This window comes from Cherax quadricarinatus, chromosome 85 (genome assembly GCF_038502225.1).
Source record: "Cherax quadricarinatus isolate ZL_2023a chromosome 85, ASM3850222v1, whole genome shotgun sequence".
Classification (NCBI taxonomy): domain Eukaryota; kingdom Metazoa; phylum Arthropoda; class Malacostraca; order Decapoda; family Parastacidae; genus Cherax; species Cherax quadricarinatus.
Genome location: NC_091376.1, coordinates 11,848,142 through 11,870,757, shown reverse-complemented (window position 1 = coordinate 11,870,757; position 22,616 = coordinate 11,848,142). Strand labels below are relative to the sequence as shown.

Sequence of the window (22,616 nt, the reverse complement as noted above, 5' to 3'; positions counted from 1 at the left end):
AAGTGCAAATTTCAGGAACAAGCAGGAGTTAGCAAGTGAAGCTTCTACAGACATTTGAAGTGGCATCTTGCACAGATGTTTGTCAGATTCCATAGAAGAAGAAATTGGAGTGCAGAGGTAGCTTTATTCTGCCATAATTGGCAGAAAGAATTAAGAATGATCTCCGTTGTTCCTCTTATGGCGACTGACTGCTCAAAATTGAGCTATACGTAAGTTTATTCAGGTATACACAAATACAGCTACATAGATTATCATACATAGCAGCATATATGCAGAGAACCTAGCATAACCCAAAAAAGTCAGTGATTTATTTCCATTGGGATGATAGAGACAGGATCTATACATAGTTTTAAGAACAGGTATGATAGGGCTCATGCAGCCAGGAGAGGGGGAAAAACCTTTACTGGACAGGAAAGAAGTCATATTTCTAACATTTGTTCATTAGCTTCCTTTCTTATTGTACACATAATTGTGGTGAAATGCATAAGTAGTCTTTAAGTATTAGGATTAGTTTGCTTTGTTTGTACCTAACAATGCTTTATTGCATCTAAACTACATTATTTTTGTACTGTATAAAAATAAATGAAAATGTGAATCTTGAACTGAGTACACAACACTGGAATCAACACCAACAGGCTTTTGGTTGGCCTAGAAGAACCTGGTGATGGACCTGACTAACTGGTGAGCAGCAGCAGCAGCAGCAGCAGGAAGAAGGAGTGTCAGTGTGTGATGACACAGCTCCTAGAGAAGGAAAACATGGGAATTTCATCACTAATGTACGAGAGTTTATTTAGGCACAGGTACACATAAGTACAATTATCATACACAGTGTAAATTACCTAGGATAACCCAACAAAGTCAAAGTGATTTATTTCCATTTACGTCCTTGTATTTCCAGGGGTAAGTAAGGTTAGACATTAAACCTTCACTAATACTAAGTCTCAGCGGGGCCAGGAGCTGAGAATCGACTCCTGCACCCTAAAATAGGTGAAGTTTCTCATAACAAACACCAGCTCCACCTACCTAAATTTTTATTTATTTTTCCTCTCTCATAAAGTACAAAATTGGGTGAGAAATCTTTTGATCCGAGGAAGTGGACGCACCCTTTCCTTATCAAAACTAAATATTAAAGGAACCATCACCCCTACGGGTTTAACTCTTCCATATGGATATTATAACAGTAAAAATACTTGAGTGAATATTAGTAATACCGAGAATAATTATATAAATAATTAAATATATATATTAAAGTTTCTAAAGGAATATTTTAGCTTGACAAAGTTAACATTATTTTCAAAAATATAATATTTTCCAGTCAATTTTCGTACGAATATAATATTTTCTTCGTAATTTTTTTATAATAAGTAATTATAATATTGTTTGTACATATATTTAATACTGCTGTTTGAAAATGTATTAAAATAATGTTATGCAGATATACTTCTTTATATAACATTTTAACAATAATTTAATTATAAATTGCACATAACAATACATATAAGAACATTATATATATATATAAATATAATTTGTAATATAAATTAGTTTTCTTGGTGAGGTAGTTGATAATATTTGTTCCACTCAGCAGCAGCCGCCATCACCGAGGTCTTCCCTGGGAAGGTACGTGTGTTTTTATCACGCTTCATCCACGTTATAGTCGGTTATTTACTTGTAATACATGAATATATTTGTTATTTATCCAAGAAATATTATTGCTAGGAATGGTTACGAAGGTATTTTTTAGGTTTGTAAGAAATGCTGGAGGTGTTTTGATTTTTAAAAATTGTGGCCATGTTGGGTTGCATCACTGACCATGCTCTCGTTCAAGTTATTTCTTACACCGTAGATTAATGCCGGTATAAAGAATATAAGAATGAACGAATAGGCCTACTGACACGTTCGGCAGGTTAAATTCGCACTGCAAGCCTACTGGCCACTGCTAGGTACGGTTTAACTCTCCCAATTTTGGTCTGTTTTAACCTAATTTTAAACCTATGCCATGTTTTTCCTTCAGTGATGCCACTTGGGAGTTTATTCCACTTATCCTCAACTTTTACCGAACCATCGGAGTCCTATATTCTTTCAAACTAAATATTTCCAACTTGCTCATTACAGAGTCCTGTCTCTTGTTATTCTTTTCATAAATTTAGTTATATCCTTATTCATTGCTGTTGTCCATTAACATACCATCGTATCTAATTATATTCTACAGATTGCAGATTCAGGTCTTTTCTTGACGTAAGAAAAAAAATTGAAATATAAACTATTGTCATCCTTCTTTGTTTTCCAGCTCATTTATAAGTATTCTGTAATATGGAGACCAGAACTTGGCACAGCATAATCTGAGGCCTTACCAAGGATATATAACGTATAAACTCAATGTATAGTGGAGGACCCCAATAGAAGTGTCACTTTGACTTTTGGGTTATATTAGGTAATCTACATAGGCTGCTATGTATGATAATTTGTGACTATTTGTGTACCCATACCTGAATAAACTTAGAGGATTATATTAGCGTTTTGAACACTAATGCACTGTTGTCTTGGCTTTAAGTTACTGCTAACCAGAGCTAAATCATGATGTACTATAAATATATAGGTGGGTGTGAGTTGCACCTGACTAGCTTATGCCAGTATGACTGCTGCAGTGGGTAAAGTAAAATTTATAAGGCAGAAATGTGTCTTTAGGCCTTAATTTTATTTAGCTAATTGATAATTATCTATAATTCTAAACTAAATCTCCTTTGTAGAGGTTGATCACATTTTTTTCCCCACTCGTCTAGGACTATAATGCTCATGTCCTCAGGTTGTTCAACTCTATATCCTTGGTTAGGCCTCGTTTACATTATGCTGCACAGTTTTGGTCACCGTATTACAGAATGGATATAAATGCTCTGGAAAACGTACAAAGGAGGATGACAAAGTTGATCCCATGGATCAGAAATCTTCCCTATGAGGATAGACTGAGGGCCCTGAATCTGCACTCTAGAAAGGTGTAGAATTAGAGGGGATATGATTGAGGTGTATAATTGGAAGACTGGAATAAATAAAGGGGATGTAAATAACGTGTTGAAAATACATAGCCTAGACAGGACTCTTAGCAATGGTTTTGAGTTGGAAAAATTCAGATTCTGGAAGGATATAGGGAAGTGCTGGTTTGGTAATAGTTGTGGATGAGTGGAACAAACTCCTGAGTAGTTAGGCTAAAACGTGTAGTTTTAAAAATAGGTTAGATAAATACATGAGTGGGTGTGGGTAGGTGCGAGTTGGACCTGATTAGCTTGTGCTACTAGATCAGCTGTCGTGTTCCTTAAGTGAATGTGACCTTACCTGACTAGGTTGGGGCATTGGCTTGAATCGGTGGGAGACTTTGACCTGCTTCGCATGGGCCAGTAGGCCTGCTGCAGTGTTCCTTCTTTACGTTATGTAAATAACTTGTTCACTTAATTTTTTTTCCTGTCATTTATTTTTCAGTTTAAATACTAAGCTGTTTTGGTTTTTAAGGTTATAATTCATGACTGATTTCTACATTAATTTTTTTGGACTGTCCTAGGTAATTTGCATTGTTACTATGTATCAATGATGACTTGGACACTTGTACAACACTATCTTCAGCCAGTCCTCTTTTTTTTAACACTGGTAGTCTTCCATTGAGGTAGGGTGACCTGAAAAATAAATTTTCATCACTTCACTGTTTTCCCAGGGACAAGACATCACAGCTTAGATGCTGCTCTGAACTGAAATATACCCAGTGTAGGCACTACTTCTCCACTCTAGCACTCCATATTTATCTTTTAATCACACGTCTCTTCCCAACACCTTTGCATTCACATCTTATGACCCCATCTTTAATATTAAACAACCATGGTGACATCCCTGTCTAAGGTCCATTTTTACAGGAAAATATAACTTTCTCGCATACACAAACTTGAGCTTTGCTATCTTCATAGTCTTGACTGCTTTAAGAAGCCTACCTCTTGCCTACACTTGCAACATCTATCGCATTGCTCCCCTGTCCACCCTATCATATGCCTTTTCTAAATCCCCAGATGCCTGTCTACTTCAACGTCAGTTCTTGGTTTACACATCTCCTCTACTTCCTAAAGTCTCATTGTGAATATCTATAACTATCCAATTCAAGCTACTTGAGCAGAGCTTTGCTTGTGGCATCCTGTCTTAGATAATTTGTTCATATAATCTTTTAAACTTGATGGCTGTCATAATATCCATTGAGCTGTTTGGAATGGTGGCCTCTAGTAAGTAATATTGCAGGTATGAAATACTATTGCTTAGGTTATTATTGTTATTTAAAGCATATGACTAGTGGGAAATTTTTGGGATGTAATTCTGATATTTGATTACCCATTTCTGATGCTTTGCATGAAGTTCTTTGCAGTATTTTAATTAAAGTACAGTAACTTCTATTTTCGTTTACAGGAATTCACAGCTGGTATTCAAGCTTAATGGTGCTTCATCTAAAGAAATAATTTGTAGTATTCCTTTGGCTCCATTTCTCTCATTTCTAATGGTGGCCTCTTGTTAGTCCTGTTGCAGGTATGGAATACCTTTGCTCAGGTTATTACTGTTATTTTTAGCATATGATGATTAGTGGAAATTTTAGGGACGTAGTTCTGATATTTGATGAACAAGCCCATTTCTGATACTTCACATAGTTCTTTGCAATATTCTAATTAAAGAAAGTACAGTAACTTCAGTTTCATTTACAGGAATGCACAACTGGTGTACAGCCTAATGGTGCTTGGTCTGTTCACCCCAAAATCTGGAGCAAAGGTTGTCAGCACCTACTCAGCTTGGGTGGTCCAAAAGAAAAAAAAACTAATTCTCTTCCCCTCCCCTGAATTTTTTCTTTGAGAAAAAACACTGGCTAAATTTTAAACCTGAATTGGATATATTGAGGGGTGACTGCTTGATTATCTGGTGTATTACTATATACACTAAACTCTCGACTACATATTCGATATCAGAGCATCCGACTCGATTGCTTGCTTATGTTCCCAAGTCCTAGCATCTAGGGTGTAGGGTTTCCCGTAGTGGTCAGTTTCAACCCCCAAGGGTCAGTAAATGTCTAGGGACATGGTTGCATGGTGTATCTGATTTATGTATGTTTGGTATTCCTGTTTTTTCTGTACTGAGTGGACTCCCTCACCTCAAACTGTTTGAGAACCAGTACATTCTCAATACCCATAGTGAGAGGAGTGGTGCCAAAGAAGTGATTGTTGTGCATTTGCTATAAATTTGGCATTGTAACACCCACAATGGCAGCTGTTAATACCAAGAAAGTGCAGACAGTATTCACAAGAATACTTAAAATCTGGATTCGTAACTTCATTTACAAATGAAACAATGCCAATGTGCCTATTATGTGAAGACTGAATTCAGTAATGATGCCATGAAACCTTCAAAGATGAAAGACCACCTTGAGAGGGTTCACTTTGATGAGACAAATAAAGACATTGACTATTTTAAGGTACTGAAAGAACGGTTTAAAAATCGACCAAATTTTAAGACTTTTTTTTTTTTTTTTTTAAGCCCCTGCCAATATTGATGATAAATTAGGACTGAAGGCATCATACAATATCTCCCTTACCATAGCAAAGAAAGGAAAATCACATAAAATTGGTGAGGAAATCTTAATTCCAGCAATTGCAGAAGTGATTGAGTCTTGTTTTGAAGAAACTGTCAACCTATCCTAAAGTCTGTCATTGAGTGACAATACAGTTCAACGACGAATTGACGAGATGGCCAGGGATGTTGAAAAAACCCTTGCAGCAGAGCTTCAGCACTCCAGGTTTTCTCTCCAACTCGATGAGTCTACTTTTGGCAACTCAAATATTCTCGTGGCCTATGTGAGGTATTATAGTAGAAGTAGAGTGCATTATTGATTAACTTTTGTTTGCCAAGTATCTTAAAGTTGATTCAGGAGAGAATTTTTCATTGTTTGGGAGAGTATTTAGAGAGGCACAATATACCCCTCAGCAATATTACTGCAGTGGCTACTGATGGTACATTAGCAATGGTTAGCTGCTACAGAGGATTTGCCACTTAAGGAAAAAGTATCTGATGTATGTACTGTTCCTTGTGTATAACAATTAGACACCATTTTGTTGCAAAGTAACTGTGGTGAACTGCATAATGCCATACAAGTGTGTATTGGATCAATTAACAAAATTAAAGCGCATCCACTCGACTCAATTGTTCGCCATACTATGTGAAAAGAATTATGAAACCCTGAACCAATTCCTTTTGCACACTGAGGTAAGGTGGCTGTCTAGGGGTGATAGTTTGCAAAGGCTTGTTGACTTTTACAGCTCGGCTGTGCAGTTTCTAACAGGTGCAAACCCATCACTGTGTGAAGAATTAAAAAGGTGTAAGAATTCTGTTCTATTTGGCAGACCTATATTCAGAATTTGATGAAGTACAGAAATGCCTGCAGGGTAAAGATGTTACAATTATTCAGGCCAGGACAATTCTAGTGGGCTTCAGTCAAAATAGACCAATTTGAAGCTTCACTGTCACAAAGATTTTAAATTCTTTTCAAATTTACAGCAGTTGCAAGAAAGTGGAAGCCTTTCAGATGTTGACCTGGAGATATACACAAAACACCTTGACAAATTAAAGGAAGACTTTAAAAGACTCTTTGAGGACCTGGAAAAAATGCACGTGCCTGACTGGATTCTTAGACCATTTGATATGGAAATGCAAAATGCAGATGTTTACTTGCAATTGCAGGAAGACCTCTTTAATATGACAATGGATCTGGCAGCAAAGCATTGTTCAGAAGTAAGAGCTTAAGTGACTATTGGAGAAGTGTAAATACTGTTGCTAAATACCCCCGGCTTTGTGCAGTGGTAGCCATTTTTACTTTCTTTCCCAAGTTCAAACGTAGTTGAAGCTGGTTTTAACCATGTAAGTGCAATTCTAACCAAGCAGAGGAACAGACTGAACCTGGAAGAGCATGGTGACCTGCGACTAAAACTCTCCAGTCTCCCACCCAATGTCAGTGCCCTTGTTGATGCTCATCAGATGCATCCTTCCCATTGATGAGATCAACAGTTTCAGTAAAATAGGGTACGTTGAAAGTTATACTTCTCATCATATAAATTTTGTAACGCTAGCCACCTCTCGCCGAGGCAGGGTGACCTAAAAAAGAATCTCCATTCTTGCCATAGGCACGTATAGATGTTTTTAGATGTTCCTCCAAGCAGCAAATGTCTTGGACCCCTTCTTTAGAGTGCAGGCACAATATTTTCCATCTCCAGGGCTCTAATACAGCTAATCGGTTTCCCTGAATCCCTTTAAAATGTTAAATTGCTAATCAGTTCCCAAAAAGTTTGTCTCCACTCCTAATGTGCTCGCACGTCTGCTTTTGTGCAAACACCCTCCTTTACCCCCTTATTTTTTGAGATTTTATTTGTAGGACTATTAAATTTTCATAAATGTTTGGGGGTTGACAAACTGTCTGAAACTTCATGAAAGGGTCAGTGAGCTGAAGTTTGGATGAGCAGGATGTAGTGAAGAATCTTGTAATTTATCTGGTTATTGGTTCAGAGTTACTATATCTAGGCACAGGGAAAGGAGGCTTCCTAACCTGTTGGACATAGTCCATGCCAGTTATCTTTCTATCTTGAATGAAGAGGATTGGGCTTTCTTGCTAACTCATGGGATCTAGTAAGATGATGCTGTGAGATCAGTTGATGAAGTAGAAAGGGACAACTGCAGTTTGAATTGATGGAAGAAAATAGGCAGAGGATAGTAAGGGGAGTTTCTTTCAATATTTGAAGTGGCATCTTTCAGACGTTTGTCAGAATCCACGGGAGAATAAATAAGAGGTGCTGGCATTTTTCTGCTGAAATGAGTAAGGAGAATTAAGAATTGAGATTTCTGTTGCTGTTGCTACACTGTTGAAAGAGTTAAAACCATGAAGTGGCTGTTCCTTCATCAAAACATGCAGAGCATCACTGCAGAAGTTGTTGAAGGGTGAATCTGAAGTTTGTCATGGTTCATGGCAGTTTGTCATTGCCACCAATGAACAGTGTCAGTGGAACAGGTGAAAAGCAAGAAATTGTTGTTGCCAGTCTTCTCCCAGAATGGGAAATGATTGTCATTCGAATGCGTTTTGATCAGACTACCTCAGGTGTTGGTATGTTTTCGGGTGCACAGGTTTGCCTTTGTGATTAGGGAGATCCCTTTTTGTTTGCTGCAACCCTGTGATGGAAATGTCTGGGGGGGGGGGGTCTTCAGCACATGATCCTGTTGGTTATTGGCAAAGAGGAGAGTAGTTCTTCAGTTAGCATACAAGCTCTTGAGAAGAGTTAAATTTAGACTTTGATAATTATAGTTGTCTATCCTTTGCTTTGGAGCAGGATACTTTAGTACATACAACCCCTGCCTTGAGCAGATGGCCACCCACAGATTCTTATCTCGAAGTTGAACAAATTTAATAGGGGGGGGGAAGTGTAGAAATTTATTTTCAAAGACTGGACCACCCTACTCTACTTGCTGTATACAAGGTAAGCAACTTTGCAATCCTAGATGTGAAATAATAATTTTACCTCCTTTACATACCTGTGAGCATTGCATACTAAGTTATGGCACGTTTGGCAGAATGTGGGCCGGAGCTAGTGGATTGGGCACAATCTCTTCCATAGCAACTTGTTTATATGTGCTCCTTCCTTTCCCTCTTGTGTACGTGCGCAGCTGACTAGAACATAATCCCCCAATAGGAGGTTCCTTGATCAAGCAATTTGAAAATGCCTTCTCTTTGGACTAAACCTCATTGCCTCGTGTGTTTTGTGTTCATTGTGTGGATGGATTTTAGTAAATAGTGACCTAAGAAAGTTTGCAGATAACTAAAATAGGCTGCAGAGTATATTCTGAGGATTTGAGAGAACCACAGAATAACGTAAGAGAGGTTGTGAGAAATGGCAGATAGTTTAATGTGAACACATCTAAGGTTTTATTTGTGTAGAAAAGAACTGACACCTGTATACTAGTTGTAGATATCAAGCTGACTGGAAAAGAAAAGCAAGTTATCAGTAATCTAAATACATAACATTGGATCTGTGCTCCAGTTCCCCGAATTAAGCCTGAATGCCTTCCACATCACCCTCCCCCCCCAGGCGCTGTATAATCCTCCGGGTTTAGCGCTTCCCTCTTGACTATAATAATAATAATAATAAATACATAACAGGGCATAGGTGTTTTCAGTGACGCTAATAGTTCTTGACTTAATATAGACGATAAATCCTGAGGTTGTACTTGAGCAATATATTTTTAAGGCCTCGTTTAGAGTGTTGCAGTTTTAGTCTCCATATTAAAGAATGGACATAAATAAAAATGGATGACTGGAATAGAGGGGACAAATAAGTTGCTGAAAATATCGAACCAAGACAGGACTCTCAGCAGTGGGTTAAAGAAGGAAAGACTTGTGTTTAGAAGGTATGGGAAAGCACTGTTAATAAATGTGGAAGAGTGCAACTCCTAGGTAGCATCACTGAGGAAGTAACTATGGGTGAACTGCAGTAGGCCTGCTGTAGTGCTCTTGTGTTCTTAAATGTGCAACATGGACTGCACTATATTAAGAAGACTTGCAACTTTGCCTTGTATGTTTTTAACAGTATGTATTGACTAACCAGGCCAGAGAGTGAAGAGTTACCACCTTGTATAATGACATTCAAATGCTAAATTTTTAAGGGATATTAAGACATTGTAGGTAGTAGGTTGGTAGACAGCAACCACCCAGGGAGGTACTACCGTCCTGCCAAGTGAGTGTAAAACGAAGCCTGTGATTGTTTTACATGATGGTAGGATTGCTGATGTCTTTTGTCTGTCTCATAAATATGCAAGATTACAGGCATGTCTTGCTACTTCTACTTACACTTAGGTCACACTACACATACATGTACACATTTATTTATACACACTCATCTGAGTTTTCTTTGATTTTATCTTAATAGTTCTTGGTCTTATTAATTTTCCTTTTATATCCATGGGGAAGTGGAATAAGAATCTTTCCTCCGTAAGCCATGCGTGTTGTAAAAGTCAACTAAAATGCCGGGAACAATGGGCTAGTAACCCCTTTTCCTGTAAAGATTACTAAAAAGAATAAGAAGAAGAAAATTGTCAAAGTGGGAAGTCTGAATGTGCGTGGATGTTGTGCAGATGATAAGAAAGAGATGATTGTGGATGTTATGAATGAGAAGAAGCTGGATGTCCTGGCTTTAAGTGAAACAAAGCTGAAGGGGGTAGGAGAGTTTCAGTGGAGAGGAATAAATGGGATTAGGTCAGGGGTTTCAAATAGAGTTAGAGCTAAAGAAGGAGTAGCAATAATGTTGAAGGATAAGCTATGGCAGGAAAAGAGGGACTATAAATGTATTAATTCAAGGATTATGTGGAGTAAAATAAAGATTGGATGTGAAAAGTGGGTTATAATAAGCGTGTATGCACCTGGAGAAGAGAGAAGTGTAGAGGAGAGAGAGAGATTTTGGGAAATGTTGAGTGAATGCGTGGGGAGTTTTGAATCAAGTGTGAGAGTAATGGTGGTTGGGGATTTTAATGCTAAAGTGGGTAAAAATGTTATGGAGGGAGTAGTAGGTAAATTTGGGGTGCCAGGGGTAAATGTAAATGGGGAGCCTTTAATTGAGCTATGTGTAGAAAGAAATTTGGTAATAAGTAATACATATTTTATGAAAAAGAGGATAAATAAATATACAAGGTATGATGTAGCACGTAATGAAAGTAGTTTATTAGATTATGTATTGGTGGATAAAAGGTTGATGGGTAGGCTCCAGGATGTACATGTTTATAGAGGGGCAACTGATATATCGGATCATTATTTAGTTGTAGCTACAGTTAGAGTAAGAGGTAGATGGGAAAAGAGGAAGGTGGCAACAACAAGTAAGAGGGAGGTGAAAGTGTATAAACTAAGGGAGGAGGAAGTTCGGGTGAGATATAAGCGACTATTGGCAGAAAGGTGGGCTAGTGCAAAGATGAGTAGTGGGGGGGTTGAAGAGGGTTGGAATAGTTTTAAAAATGCAGTATTAGAATGTGGGGCAGAAGTTTGTGGTTATAGGAGGGTGGGGGCAGGAGGAAAGAGGAGTGATTGGTGGAATGATGAAGTAAAGGGTGTGATAAAAGAGAAAAAGGTAGCTTATGAGAGGTTTTTACAAAGCAGAAGTGTTATAAGAAGAGCAGAGTATATGGAGAGTAAAAGAAAGGTAAAGAGAGTGGTGAGAGAGTGCAAAAGGAGAGCAGATGATAGAGTGGGAGAGGCACTGTCAAGAAATTTTAATGAAAATAAGAAAAAATTTTGGAGTGAGTTAAACAAGTTAAGAAAGCCTAGGGAAAATATGGATTTGTCAGTTAAAAACAGAGTAGGGGAGTTAGTAGATGGGGAGATGGAGGTATTGGGAAGATGGCGAGAATATTTTGAGGAACTTTTAAATGTTAAGGAAGAAACAGAGGCAGTAATTTCATGCACTGGTCAGGGAGGTATACCATCTTTTAGGAGTGAAGAAGAGCAGAATGTAAGTGTGGGGGAGGTACGTGAGGCATTACGTAAAATGAAAGGGGGTAAAGCAGCTGGAACTGATGGGATCATGACAGAAATGTTAAAAGCAGGGGGGGATATAGTGTTGGAGTGGTTGGTACTTTTGTTTAATAAATGTATGAAAGAGGGGAAGGTACCTAGGGATTGGCAGAGAGCATGTATAGTCCCTTTATATAAAGGGAAAGGGGACAAAAGAGACTGTAAAAATTATAGAGGAATAAGCTTACTGAGTATACCAGGAAAAGTGTACGGTAGGGTTATAATTGAAAGAATTAGAGGTAAGACAGAATGTAGGATTGCGGATGAGCAAGGAGGTTTTAGAGTGGGTAGGGGATGTGTAGATCAGGTGTTTACATTGAAGCATATATGTGAACAGTATTTAGATAAAGATAGGGAAGTTTTTATTGCATTTATGGATTTAGAAAAGGCATATGATAGAGTGGATAGAGGAGCAATGTGGCAGATGTTGCAAGTATATGGAATAGGTGGTAAGTTATTAAATGCTGTAAAGAGTTTTTATGAGGATAGTGAGGCTCAGGTTAGGGTGTGTAGAAGAGAGGGAGACTACTTCCCGGTAAAAGTAGGTCTTAGACAGGGATGTGTAATGTCACCATGGTTGTTTAATATATTTATAGATGGGGTTGTAAAGGAAGTAAATGCTAGGGTGTTTGGGAGAGGGGTGGGATTAAATTATGGGGAATCAAATTCAAAATGGGAATTGACACAGTTACTTTTTGCTGATGATACTGTGCTTATGGGAGATTCTAAAGAAAAATTGCAAAGGTTAGTGGATGAGTTTGGGAATGTGTGTAAAGGTAGAAAGTTGAAAGTGAACATAGAAAAGAGTAAGGTGATGAGGGTGTCAAATGATTTAGATAAAGAAAAATTGGATATCAAATTGGGGAGGAGGAGTATGGAAGAAGTGAATGTTTTCAGATACTTGGGAGTTGACGTGTCGGCGGATGGATTTATGAAGGATGAGGTTAATCATAGAATTGATGAGGGAAAAAAAGGTGAGTGGTGCGTTGAGGTATATGTGGAGTCAAAAAACGTTATCTATGGAGGCAAAGAAGGGAATGTATGAAAGTATAGTAGTACCAACACTCTTATATGGGTGTGAAGCTTGGGTGGTAAATGCAGCAGCGAGGAGACGGTTGGAGGCAGCGGAGATGTCCTGTTTAAGGGCAATGTGTGGTGTAAATATTATGCAGAAAATTCGGAGTGTGGAAATTAGGAGAAGGTGTGGAGTTAATAAAAGTATTAGTCAGAGGGCAGAAGAGGGGTTGTTGAGGTGGTTTGGTCATTTAGAGAGAATGGATCACAGTAGAATGACATGGAAAGCATATAAATCTATAGGGGAAGGAAGGCGGGGTAGGGGTCGTCCTCGAAAGGGTTGGAGAGAGGGGGTAAAGGAGGTTTTGTGGGTAAGGGGCTTGGACTTCCAGCAAGCGTGCGTGAGCGTGTTAGATAGGAGTGAATGGAGACGAATGGTACTTGGGACCTGACGATCTGTTGGAGTGTGAGCAGGGTAATATTTAGTGAAGGGATTCAGGGAAACCGGTTATTTTCATATAGTCGGACTTGAGTCCTGGAAATGGGAAGTACAATGCCTGCACTTTAAAGGAGGGGTTTGGGATATTGGCAGTTTGGAGGGATATGTTGTGTATCTTTATATGTTTATGCTTCTAGACTGTTGTATTCTGGGCACCTCTGCAAAAACAGTGATAATGTGCGAGTGTGGTGAAAGTGTTGAATGATGATGAAAGTATTTTCTTTTTGGGGATTTTCTTTCTTTTTTGGGTCACCCTGCCCCGGTGGGAGACGGCCGACTTGTTGAAAAAAAAAAAAAAAAAAAAATTAAGACATTGGAGGTGGTAAGCTCTGCAGACATGTACTCTGTAACAGTTTGTATATAAACTGGTTTGCTTTAAATGTCTGCTATAGAAAATACAGTGAAAGCTCTCCCAGTAAATTTATTGGCATTGCTGGTTGCTTAATATGCTGCCACAATTGTTACTTTTAACATTTTTGTGTCCCAATGAATGGATGTTACACAGTTGGCCCCTCAGGGAAGGTTCCTTGATGCTGGTGAGGGACTCTTGATCTGGGAAACTTGATTTGTGTTCCAGTTCCCCAAATTGAGTCCGAATGCCTTCCATCCCCCCATAGGCACTGTATAATCCCTATGGGTTTAGCGCTTCCCATGATTAGTAAAAAAAAATAAAAAAATAAAAATACACGGTTGGCAAGAGAACTTGTCAGACCTATTAGCTGCATAATCTTGATTGTTCACCATTACAGTCTCCAAAATAGGTATTACAGTAGCTTTGTTTGTTAAATACACTGATAATGTCGATAAATGGTTCAGAGAATAGACTAGTGCACAGATAACATCAGCTTCTGTGACACTGCAGGGGGAGAATGGGGATGGGAGCAGAATGGCCCTTAATCCCCAACAAACCTTATAAACTGGGTAACAAAGGAGCACGAGTAGGCCTAGGACATACGGTTTAGGTGGGGAAGGGAGCATCAGAAAGGAGGTATAGAAGTAGATGACAGTTTCACTTGGAAATTAGCATTTCTTATGTGGCAGTCTTTTCATTTGATTTTAAATAGCCTATTGTTCACATTCAACATTGAATGATTCCTTCCACTTGCAGCTTTAGTCTTTGCCATTTACAACATCAAGATTCTCAGATACTGCATGTAAGATTTTGAGGGGATCTGACCAAACCTAAATACTTGGCAAGGACACTCCTGTATATACAACTGGTGCATGTACAATATTTAGAATAGTGTAGTAGCTAATTTAGTCACATTACTGGAAGGAGTTAATGCAGACAGGAATAAACCTGAGCTTTAAGAGACACAAGGCAGTGTTCATCTAAAATCAATATTTGGAGAAATTTGTGAAAAGCAACTATAATGTATAATGCATTTTTATTATAAATTATTGAAGATACTTATAAAAACACAAGTGCCAGATTTCTAAATCTTGTGGCACCTTCAATAAATGCAGTGCTCATATGAGCAGTTTCATAGAAAATTGAAGTAATTTTTGATAGTGCCAAAAATGTTGATTTTTATCTGGGTACATTTTTTGCCTTAGTGTCTTAACATCCCTTGCTCTTGTACAAATTTTAACTTTGCCATGCAGTGCTGAAAAAGACCTTTCATGGGTATGACATTCACTTCCTTCCAGTATAGGAACCCTTCCTGTTGCAACTTTATTAAGGGAAATTATTCAGCTTAGTGGCATGACTGGCAACAACTATACTGGAACAGCTTTGGTCATAATTGAATAATTCACTTTTTTTTAGTTCTGATTTGTTTATATTTCTGGGAAGTGGCATGGCTTATACTATAGTGAATTGGATTGCATTTGAAATTGGTTTTAATTTTTTTTTTAAATGGAATGCTCAAACAATTGTTTTAAAGCATTTTGATTTTGACCTTTTATTATTGGACTGTACAGTACTGACTTAATTTTCCAGGTATTGTGCTGGCCATTATGCTGATCTGTGTGAAGGAACTCTTTTGGAAATTTCAAGCCATGTATCTTGCACAAATGGTATGTATTGACTATTTGCTGAATCTTTTCTGATAATCTACTTTAATGTATATAATGGCAAAAAGATTTACTTGTCAGTTTTCTGCTCCTGCATATCAGGAATTTTTGCTGTTGTGCATTTGGTGTTTTAAGAACATAAGAAAGAAGGAACATTGCAACAGGCCTACTGACCCATGTGGAGAAGGTCCACAACCCCCCCCCCCCCTTTGGATTAGCCCAATGACCCACCCGGTCTGGTCACCACTTAAGGAAGGAGCACGGCACCAGACCCAGAAGCACAAGCTAGTCGGGTCCACCTCTCACCACCCACTCGTGTAGACTTAAGTAGACTCAATAATGGGTGAAACTACTGAAGGTTAAAAGTTTTTGGAACAAAATATGGAAGTGGTGTACTCCTGCATCAGATTCTTTTATAAAATGAGTTGACAAAGGCAAGATGAGCTGGCAAGAGCAAAAACCAAAGCATACCAGGTGTAAATACAAAAAGGAAAGTCTTTTTGCAGCATTGCAAAATATCCTTGATTTTTCTACATGGAGAATCGGTAAGGCACCGCCTCTGCTATTGGACCAATTCATTTACTAGTAAAGTGAAATTTTGAGGGCCGAGAATTTATATATTTACAGTAATATATATCACAACTACTAAACCATTGACAGTTGAGAGGCGTGCAGAAAATCAAAATGCAACTCTTAAGACTTGGTAAAAGGTATTTTATAAATTTGGTTGGTTAACTATAGGATTCATCTTTACAGAAGGTGGCAGGGATGTTGGGGCTGATCACTACAGCCTGCTCAGCAATTTAGCAGTGCTGTATGGCCCTTGTGGTGTAGCGCTTCTTTTTATTATAATAATAATGCTCGGCTATTAGAAATTAAACTGTATGCCCTATAATACTGGAAATTTACTCGTGGATGAGTAACTTGGTAAGATAATCCTAAAATGGATATCTCCCATAATACACCAAGAGGTTTAAGGAAACTTAAAATAGTGAAAATCAGGGTTGCCATGGCCAAGAATAATAAACATCTGTGGTTTGCTATTTGTTACCAGCCAGTGAATTTTTGTTAATCTGAACTTCCTGCAGTATCTGAAATATGTTTACATTAGAGCATTATGTGCATAAGAACATGGCTTCTTGATTACCAAAGTTCCAGATCAACCTGGCTGATAGTTGTTGCAGCAGTCCAGCAAAAACTGTGTTGATCAGGCAATTGACAGAAAAGTCTGGCCCAAGGCTGGACTGCAAGTAGGTAAATGAGAAGCCAGTCATGGGGATATCAGGTACCAAAGTAAATTTACCCCCAACCCTCCCCAATAAAATAAAAATTAGATTGCCTGATTGAAAGAAATTTTAAGACATTTTAAATTGGGTGATGCTGATGCAAGGAAGATTCTTTGATGGGGGAGCTTGTAAGTGCTTAACATTACTTTTAAGCTGTTGCAGGGCTAGCAAACACTAGTTATACATGAACTGTATTTTTCCAATGTTTTTGATCACGAAGTCACCTGAAAGTAAATACATACTTTGTTGGTGCTCAATGATCAAAGATCAGTGTTTTCATATGCGCTGGCAATGTCATTCATATGTTGCTGGTCACAGGTAAACGTACATGTTTAACTTAAATTTGGGATAAAGGAATATTTTTAAAATTTTATGAAACATTTAGTTTAATTTTTAGTTGTTGGCTTGTTCAGTTGAAAGGCTTAATGTTGATGCAACACTTTTGTAGTATTGCAGGCTATCTTTTCCTGTACAATCTCCAGTAGTCTAATAAACATTTATAAGGCAGGCTTTATTTCTGTTGTCCAGTGTTGCTTGGAAAAGCTTTTTAAATCAGATTGCTAGCAATTTGCATGTTGCCCATTAGGAATAAAAGTTTGTAGCTAATTCTTAGTCTCTAATAAAAGTATTTATTTTCCCCAGTCCAAGACCTCTTTACCTTCCTAGTCTAGTTTTGTGTGTGGCTAATTGGGGTAACTTGCAGATGTACAGTTGTATCACTCTTAAGTCAGTGCAGTACTATTTGAAAGTTTAAAATTTTGAGACCTGGATTTTTTTATAATTGACTTTTTGAAACGGTGTTGGCAAATTTTTCAGGTACATTGCTGGCCACTATGCTGATCAGTGAAGGAAATAGTAAGGAAAACTCAATCTGGGTCTTGCACAATAGGTATGTATTAAATGTAATTGCAGTTTAGTGATAGTTTGGCATGTACTAGTTCATTATTTTGATGAATTTTTCAATCTCTACCTCCCTGAGAGTATATTGGCTTAGTCTTTTCTGATAATTTGTTTTTAATGTATGGAATACCAAAAGATTCAAGTTTGACTTGAAATAATTTTTCTGTTTACAGGTGCATTGTTCCTGTGTTGGTCAATTTCTTCATTGCTGTTGGCAGTTATACATTCAGTAAGTATTTTCTGTTGAACTAGTATCAAACAGGTTGACTTGCAATGCATGGTGAAGCTACAAGTAGTTAACAATTTTGGCAACACTGTGATTGTGTACTTTTGTACTAGATTAAAGTGTATAAAATGACTTGTGTAAGATTAGCTAGAGATAGAAGAAATATAATGTCAAGAGTGGAATGTTGAAGCCTGTATAGCTAATAAAGCAATTAAACTAAACTACATATGGCCTGAAGTACTGCAGATTTAATCCTTGAAGTTAACTGTTAATATATACTGCATGTAGAATATACCAGTGTTGCTTAGTCTTACCAGAGTGCTAGTTCAACCAGGCTGTGGTGGATATGTGATCCAGCAGGCCAGCAACAACCTAGTTGAAAAGTTAGTTGACAAAAAACTATTAGGTACCATGCTATGACTGGAACAAAAGTAACTAACGTGTACATAGTAGTGAAACTTGACTGTTTTGGTCCGTAAGTGTATAGAGGGGTGGGGCCCTGGCTGGGCTAAAAGTAGGAAAATGCTATACCCTTCACCGGTATACCTAGTGACAAAGTAATTTTTCTGAAGTCCTTCCTTGTGACTTAGCACTTCTTTTTTTATTATAATAGTCATTCCAAACTATATTAAACTGTAAAATTGAGTAAATTATAATTTAAAATTTTGAGATTGTGAAGCTGTTGCAAGAAAAGTCTACGTAAACTTTCGATTGGGGAGGAGCACTTTTTAGGGGGGGGAACATTGGCAGTTGCCTAATTCTGACTACCTTGTTGGTTTCATAAGTGTTTAGATTACTTTTAAATTTGCAGGGCTGCCATGCCCTTTAACTATACATGTGCTGTATGTATGTACAAATCTTACTGATACAAGAGTCACCTGAAAGTTGATAATCTTTTTTGGTGCTAATGTGATCAAAGATCAATATTGCCTTGTGCTGGCAATTTCATTGCTGGTCACAGGCAAACAGATGTTAAATTAAGTTGGAAATGAATATAGGCATTTCAAAAATTTTGAACCGTTTTCTTTTAGTTATTGGCTTGTTCACTTGTAAGAGCTTATTACTGTTATGAGACTCCTGTTATGTAGGCCATCCATTCCTGCATCTTCAGTAGTCTACTACACATTTGTAAGTCATTTCTGTCCATTTGTTTGACAAAGGCAGAAGCTTCTAGCCATTTTCACATAGGGATCTTTTATTCCCCTCTGTTCAGTCTTCAGTTTTGCAGTTGGCTAATTGTAGATTTGTTTGCAGGTGTAGAGCTATACCACTCTTGGCAGTTCATGCAGTGCTGTCTGAACCGGTACACATGGCATGACAAGTATGTATGGTAATGTTGACTAATGTTATAATTAGCATGATAATGATGAATTTGTTATCCCTGTCTCAATGAATTATGTGGAAGATTAACACCTGATTTGAATTTATTATAATGTTTAATCATTGGCATTGACTTTAAAGTAACACAGACTGCATTACAGAATGGTGGGACCTCCAGAAAGTCTCCAAGCTGCCAGCATGCAACAGTAGATAAGTTATTTGAAATTTTTATTTTATACCTTCAAGATAGTTTTGAGTGATTACTTGAGATATAGTATCGACTAATGAAACCCAGATGGAAAGCAAAGATTGCAAGGATGGTAGGAACCTGGTATCCCTCAAGGGGAGATGAGCTGTTGGAGTGTGAACAGGGTAATATTTAGTGAAGGGATTCAGGGAAACCTGTTTTTATATAGCCAGACTTAAGTCCTGGAAATGGGAAGTACAATGCCTGCACTTTAAAGGAGTGGTTTGGGATATTGGCAGTTTGGAGGGATATGTTGTGTATCTTTATATGTATATGCTTCTAGACTGTTGTATTCTGAGCACCTCTGCAAAAACAGTGATAATGTGCGAGTGTGGTGAAAGTGTTGAATGATGATGAAAGTATTTTCTTTTTGGGGATTTTCTTTCTTTTTTGGGTCACCCTGCCTCGGTGGGAGACGGCCGACTTGTTGGGGGAAAAAAAAAAAAAAAAAAGCTTCTAAGCTGTTGTATCCTGAGCACCTCTGCAAAAAGTGATTGTGTGAGGGAGGTGAGTGTTGAATGATGAAAGTATTTTCTTTTTGGGTCACCCTGCTTCGGTGGGAGACGGCCAACTTGTTAAAAAAAAAAAAAAGGTAATTATTGTAGTCTAGATTTGTCAAAATGCTTTGTAACCTTTCCAGGTGAATGTGGGAAGAAAGAGATTTTTTTTTTTTTTTTTTTTTTTTTTCTCCTCCAACAAGTCGGCCGTCTCCCACCGAGGCAGGGTGACCCAAAAAAAAAAGAAAGAAAATCCCCAAAAAGAAATTACTTTCATCATTCAACACTTTCACCACACTCACACATTATCACTGCTTTTGCAGAGGTGCTCAGAATACAACAGTTTAGAAGCATATACGTATAGAGATACACAACATATCCCTCCAAACTGCCAATATCCCAAACCCCTCCTTTAAAGTGCAGGCATTGTACTTCCCATTTCCAGGACTTAAGTCCGACTATATGAAAATAACCGGTTTCCCTGAATCCCTTCACTAAATATTACCCTGCTCACACTCCAACAGATCGTCAGGTCCCAAGTATCATTCGTCTCCATTCACTCCTATCTAACACGCTCATGCACGCTTGCTGGAAGTCCAAGCCCCTCACCCACAAAACCTCCTTTACCCCCTCTTTCCAACCCTTTCGAGGACGACCCCTACCCCTCTTTCCTTCCCCTATAGATTTATATGCTTTCCATGTCATTCTACTTTGATCCATTCTCTCTAAATGACCAAACCACCTCAACAACCCCTCTTCTGCCCTCTGACTAATGCTTTTATTAACTCCACACCTCCTAATTTCCACACTCCGAATTTTCTGCATAATATTTACACCACACATTGCCCTTAGACAGGACATCTCCACTGCCTCCAACCGTCTCCTCGCTGCTGCATTTACCACCCAAGCTTCACATCCATATAAGAGTGTTGGTACTACTATACTTTCATACATTCCCTTCTTTGCCTCCATAGATAACGTTTTTTGACTCCACATATACCTCAACGCACCACTCACCTTTTTTCCCTCATCAATTCTATGATTAACCTCATCCTTCATAAATCCATCCGCCGACACGTCAACTCCCAAGTATCTGAAAACATTCACTTCTTCCATACTCCTCCTCCCCAATTTGATATCCAATTTTTCTTTATCTAAATCATTTGATACCCTCATCACCTTACTCTTTTCTATGTTCACTTTCAACTTTCTACCTTTACACACATTCTCAAACTCATCCACTAACCTTTGTAATTTTTCTTTAGAATCTCCAATAAGCACAGTATCATCAGCAAAAAGTAACTGTGTCAATTCCCATTTTGAATTTGATTCCCCATAATTTAATCCCACCCCTCTCCCGAACACCCTAGCATTTACTTCTTTTACAACCCCATCTATAAATATATTAAACAACCATGGTGACATTACACATCCCTGTCTAAGACCTACTTTTACTGGGAAGTATTCTCCCTCTCTTCTACACACCCTAACCTGAGCCTCACTATCCTCATAAAAGCTCTTTACAGCATTTAGTAACTTACCACCTATTCCATATACTTGCAACATCTGCCACATTGCTCCTCTATCCACTCTATCATATGCCTTTTCTAAATCCATAAATGCAATAAAAACTTCCCTACCTTTATCTAAATACTTTGGTAAATACACTTAGGCATTTTTGACAAACCTGTGTGGGACTTTCATGGGGGTGCACTAATCATTTGTTCATTGCAGAGCTTATTATCCTGTTCTGCTCTATTGCCTGCCATGGTCAGCTCTGGTTCAGAAGATAAGGTGTTAGCCATCATGCAAGTTCTGCATGGGAATATTAATTTGCCGTTTCCTGGAGCTTTGTATCCCAGGTAGCAGATGACAGGTGAATGAATGATGTTTGGTATTTTCTAAATTTTTTTTGTGCATTGTTTAAATTGCACAGTTGGTTATACAGATGAACATTTTTAAATAAAGAAAGTGCCACTTTATTGTTTTAATTAACCTATTTTTATATAAACTTGCTCACTTGTAATTGGCTGGTTGTCCCAAAAATGGTAAGAGGGGTTGAAAAGGTTTTTAGTCGATGAGCTGTTAGTGAGCGTTATAACTGGAAATTCAAGGAAACTGATACCCTGAAGGTGTTGATGGAAATGTTGCAGGAGGAAGTATGGTCTTTGAGGCAAGGGAAAGTCATTTGAGGAAATTCTTGGGTTGGCTCCAAACTCTTAAGCATTAGTCTCAGGAAAAATTCCGATTTTAGTACGCTTTGCAACTTTATAACTATTTTATAGATTCTGAAGATTGACACTAAACCCTTTCTTTTAATTGGTAATTTCCCGCTAATTATGAAGTATAATTCACACTTAACGTGTATACACTTAAAGTTGTAACCACAAGCATAATGCATACATGCTCTGTAAAATTCAACGGGTTGAGCGCTTCCCTACGATTATAATAATGCATACATGCACAAAGATCGCATATAATGTGGTAAAGACTTGCACATACATTACGAATACACTGTTGAGATAGGGGAAGGCTTGTACAGTACAGTACGAAGGTAGTTAGGGTTGGTTGCCTTTGTATATTGGGATAAATTTTTGGGATCACAGCATCTTTCTTGGAATTATTTTCATGGGGAAAGGGGTAACCAGGTTTGATCAGAGGAAAGCGTAGCCGCTTCTCGTATGAGCAGCACTTGAACGCAATGAAGACTCCCTTGAAGGGTTTAAAATTTATCAAATATTGGAAGTGGCAGAGGCTCATTTTTACTGCTGAACTGTGCCATTCTTGCAGCACTTATTCGTATCGCATCTATGCCTGTGTCATCACTTGTGGTAGTCTCAGACTCCCTTAGTGCTCTACAGGCTATACGAAAATTTGATACATCTCACCCCCCCTAGTTCTCCGTATCCAACTTCGGCTACGCCGTATCTCTACGAAGCATAGATATTACTTTTTGTTGGGTCCCTGGTCATGTCGACGTACAGGGCAATGCACAGGCACACT

The 22,616-nt window shown here is 38.1% G+C and overlaps 1 protein-coding gene and 2 long non-coding RNA genes across 3 annotated transcripts; all 3 read left to right on the top strand.

Moving 5' to 3' along the window:
* Positions 1-1,578: 1,578 nt before the first annotated feature.
* Positions 1,579-5,695, top strand: LOC128703127 (uncharacterized). Its single transcript, XR_008409210.2, has 3 exons — positions 1,579-1,620; positions 4,438-4,554; positions 4,728-5,695. It is a non-coding gene; the product is annotated as an uncharacterized lncRNA (long non-coding RNA).
* A 15-nt stretch (positions 5,696-5,710) lies between these two features.
* On the top strand, positions 5,711-19,821 carry LOC138855217 (uncharacterized). The gene is made up of 6 exons (XM_070103382.1): positions 5,711-7,089; positions 15,064-15,140; positions 17,240-17,312; positions 17,497-17,552; positions 18,804-18,870; positions 19,031-19,821. Exons 1-6 carry the CDS (start codon positions 7,016-7,018, stop codon positions 19,077-19,079), a joined length of 396 nt encoding a protein of 131 aa, XP_069959483.1. The 5' UTR covers positions 5,711-7,015; the 3' UTR covers positions 19,080-19,821.
* LOC138855218 (uncharacterized) lies at positions 8,538-13,585 on the top strand. The gene is made up of 2 exons (XR_011394413.1): positions 8,538-9,733; positions 13,441-13,585. It is a non-coding gene; the product is annotated as an uncharacterized lncRNA (long non-coding RNA).
* Positions 19,822-22,616: the final 2,795 nt, after the last annotated feature.

What these genes read in the sequence shown, in the direction of transcription:
- LOC138855217 (XM_070103382.1), top strand. Translation starts at nt 7,016, where the DNA reads ATGTCAGTGCCCTTGTTGATGCTCATCAGATGCATCCTTCCCATTGAT. An exon ending in CCATGTATCTTGCACAAATG is followed by an intron (nt 15,141 to 17,239) that starts GTATGTATTGAC and finishes CAAATTTTTCAG; the next exon opens with GTACATTGCTGGCCACTATG. An exon ending in ATCTGGGTCTTGCACAATAG is followed by an intron (nt 17,313 to 17,496) that starts GTATGTATTAAA and finishes TTCTGTTTACAG; the next exon opens with GTGCATTGTTCCTGTGTTGG.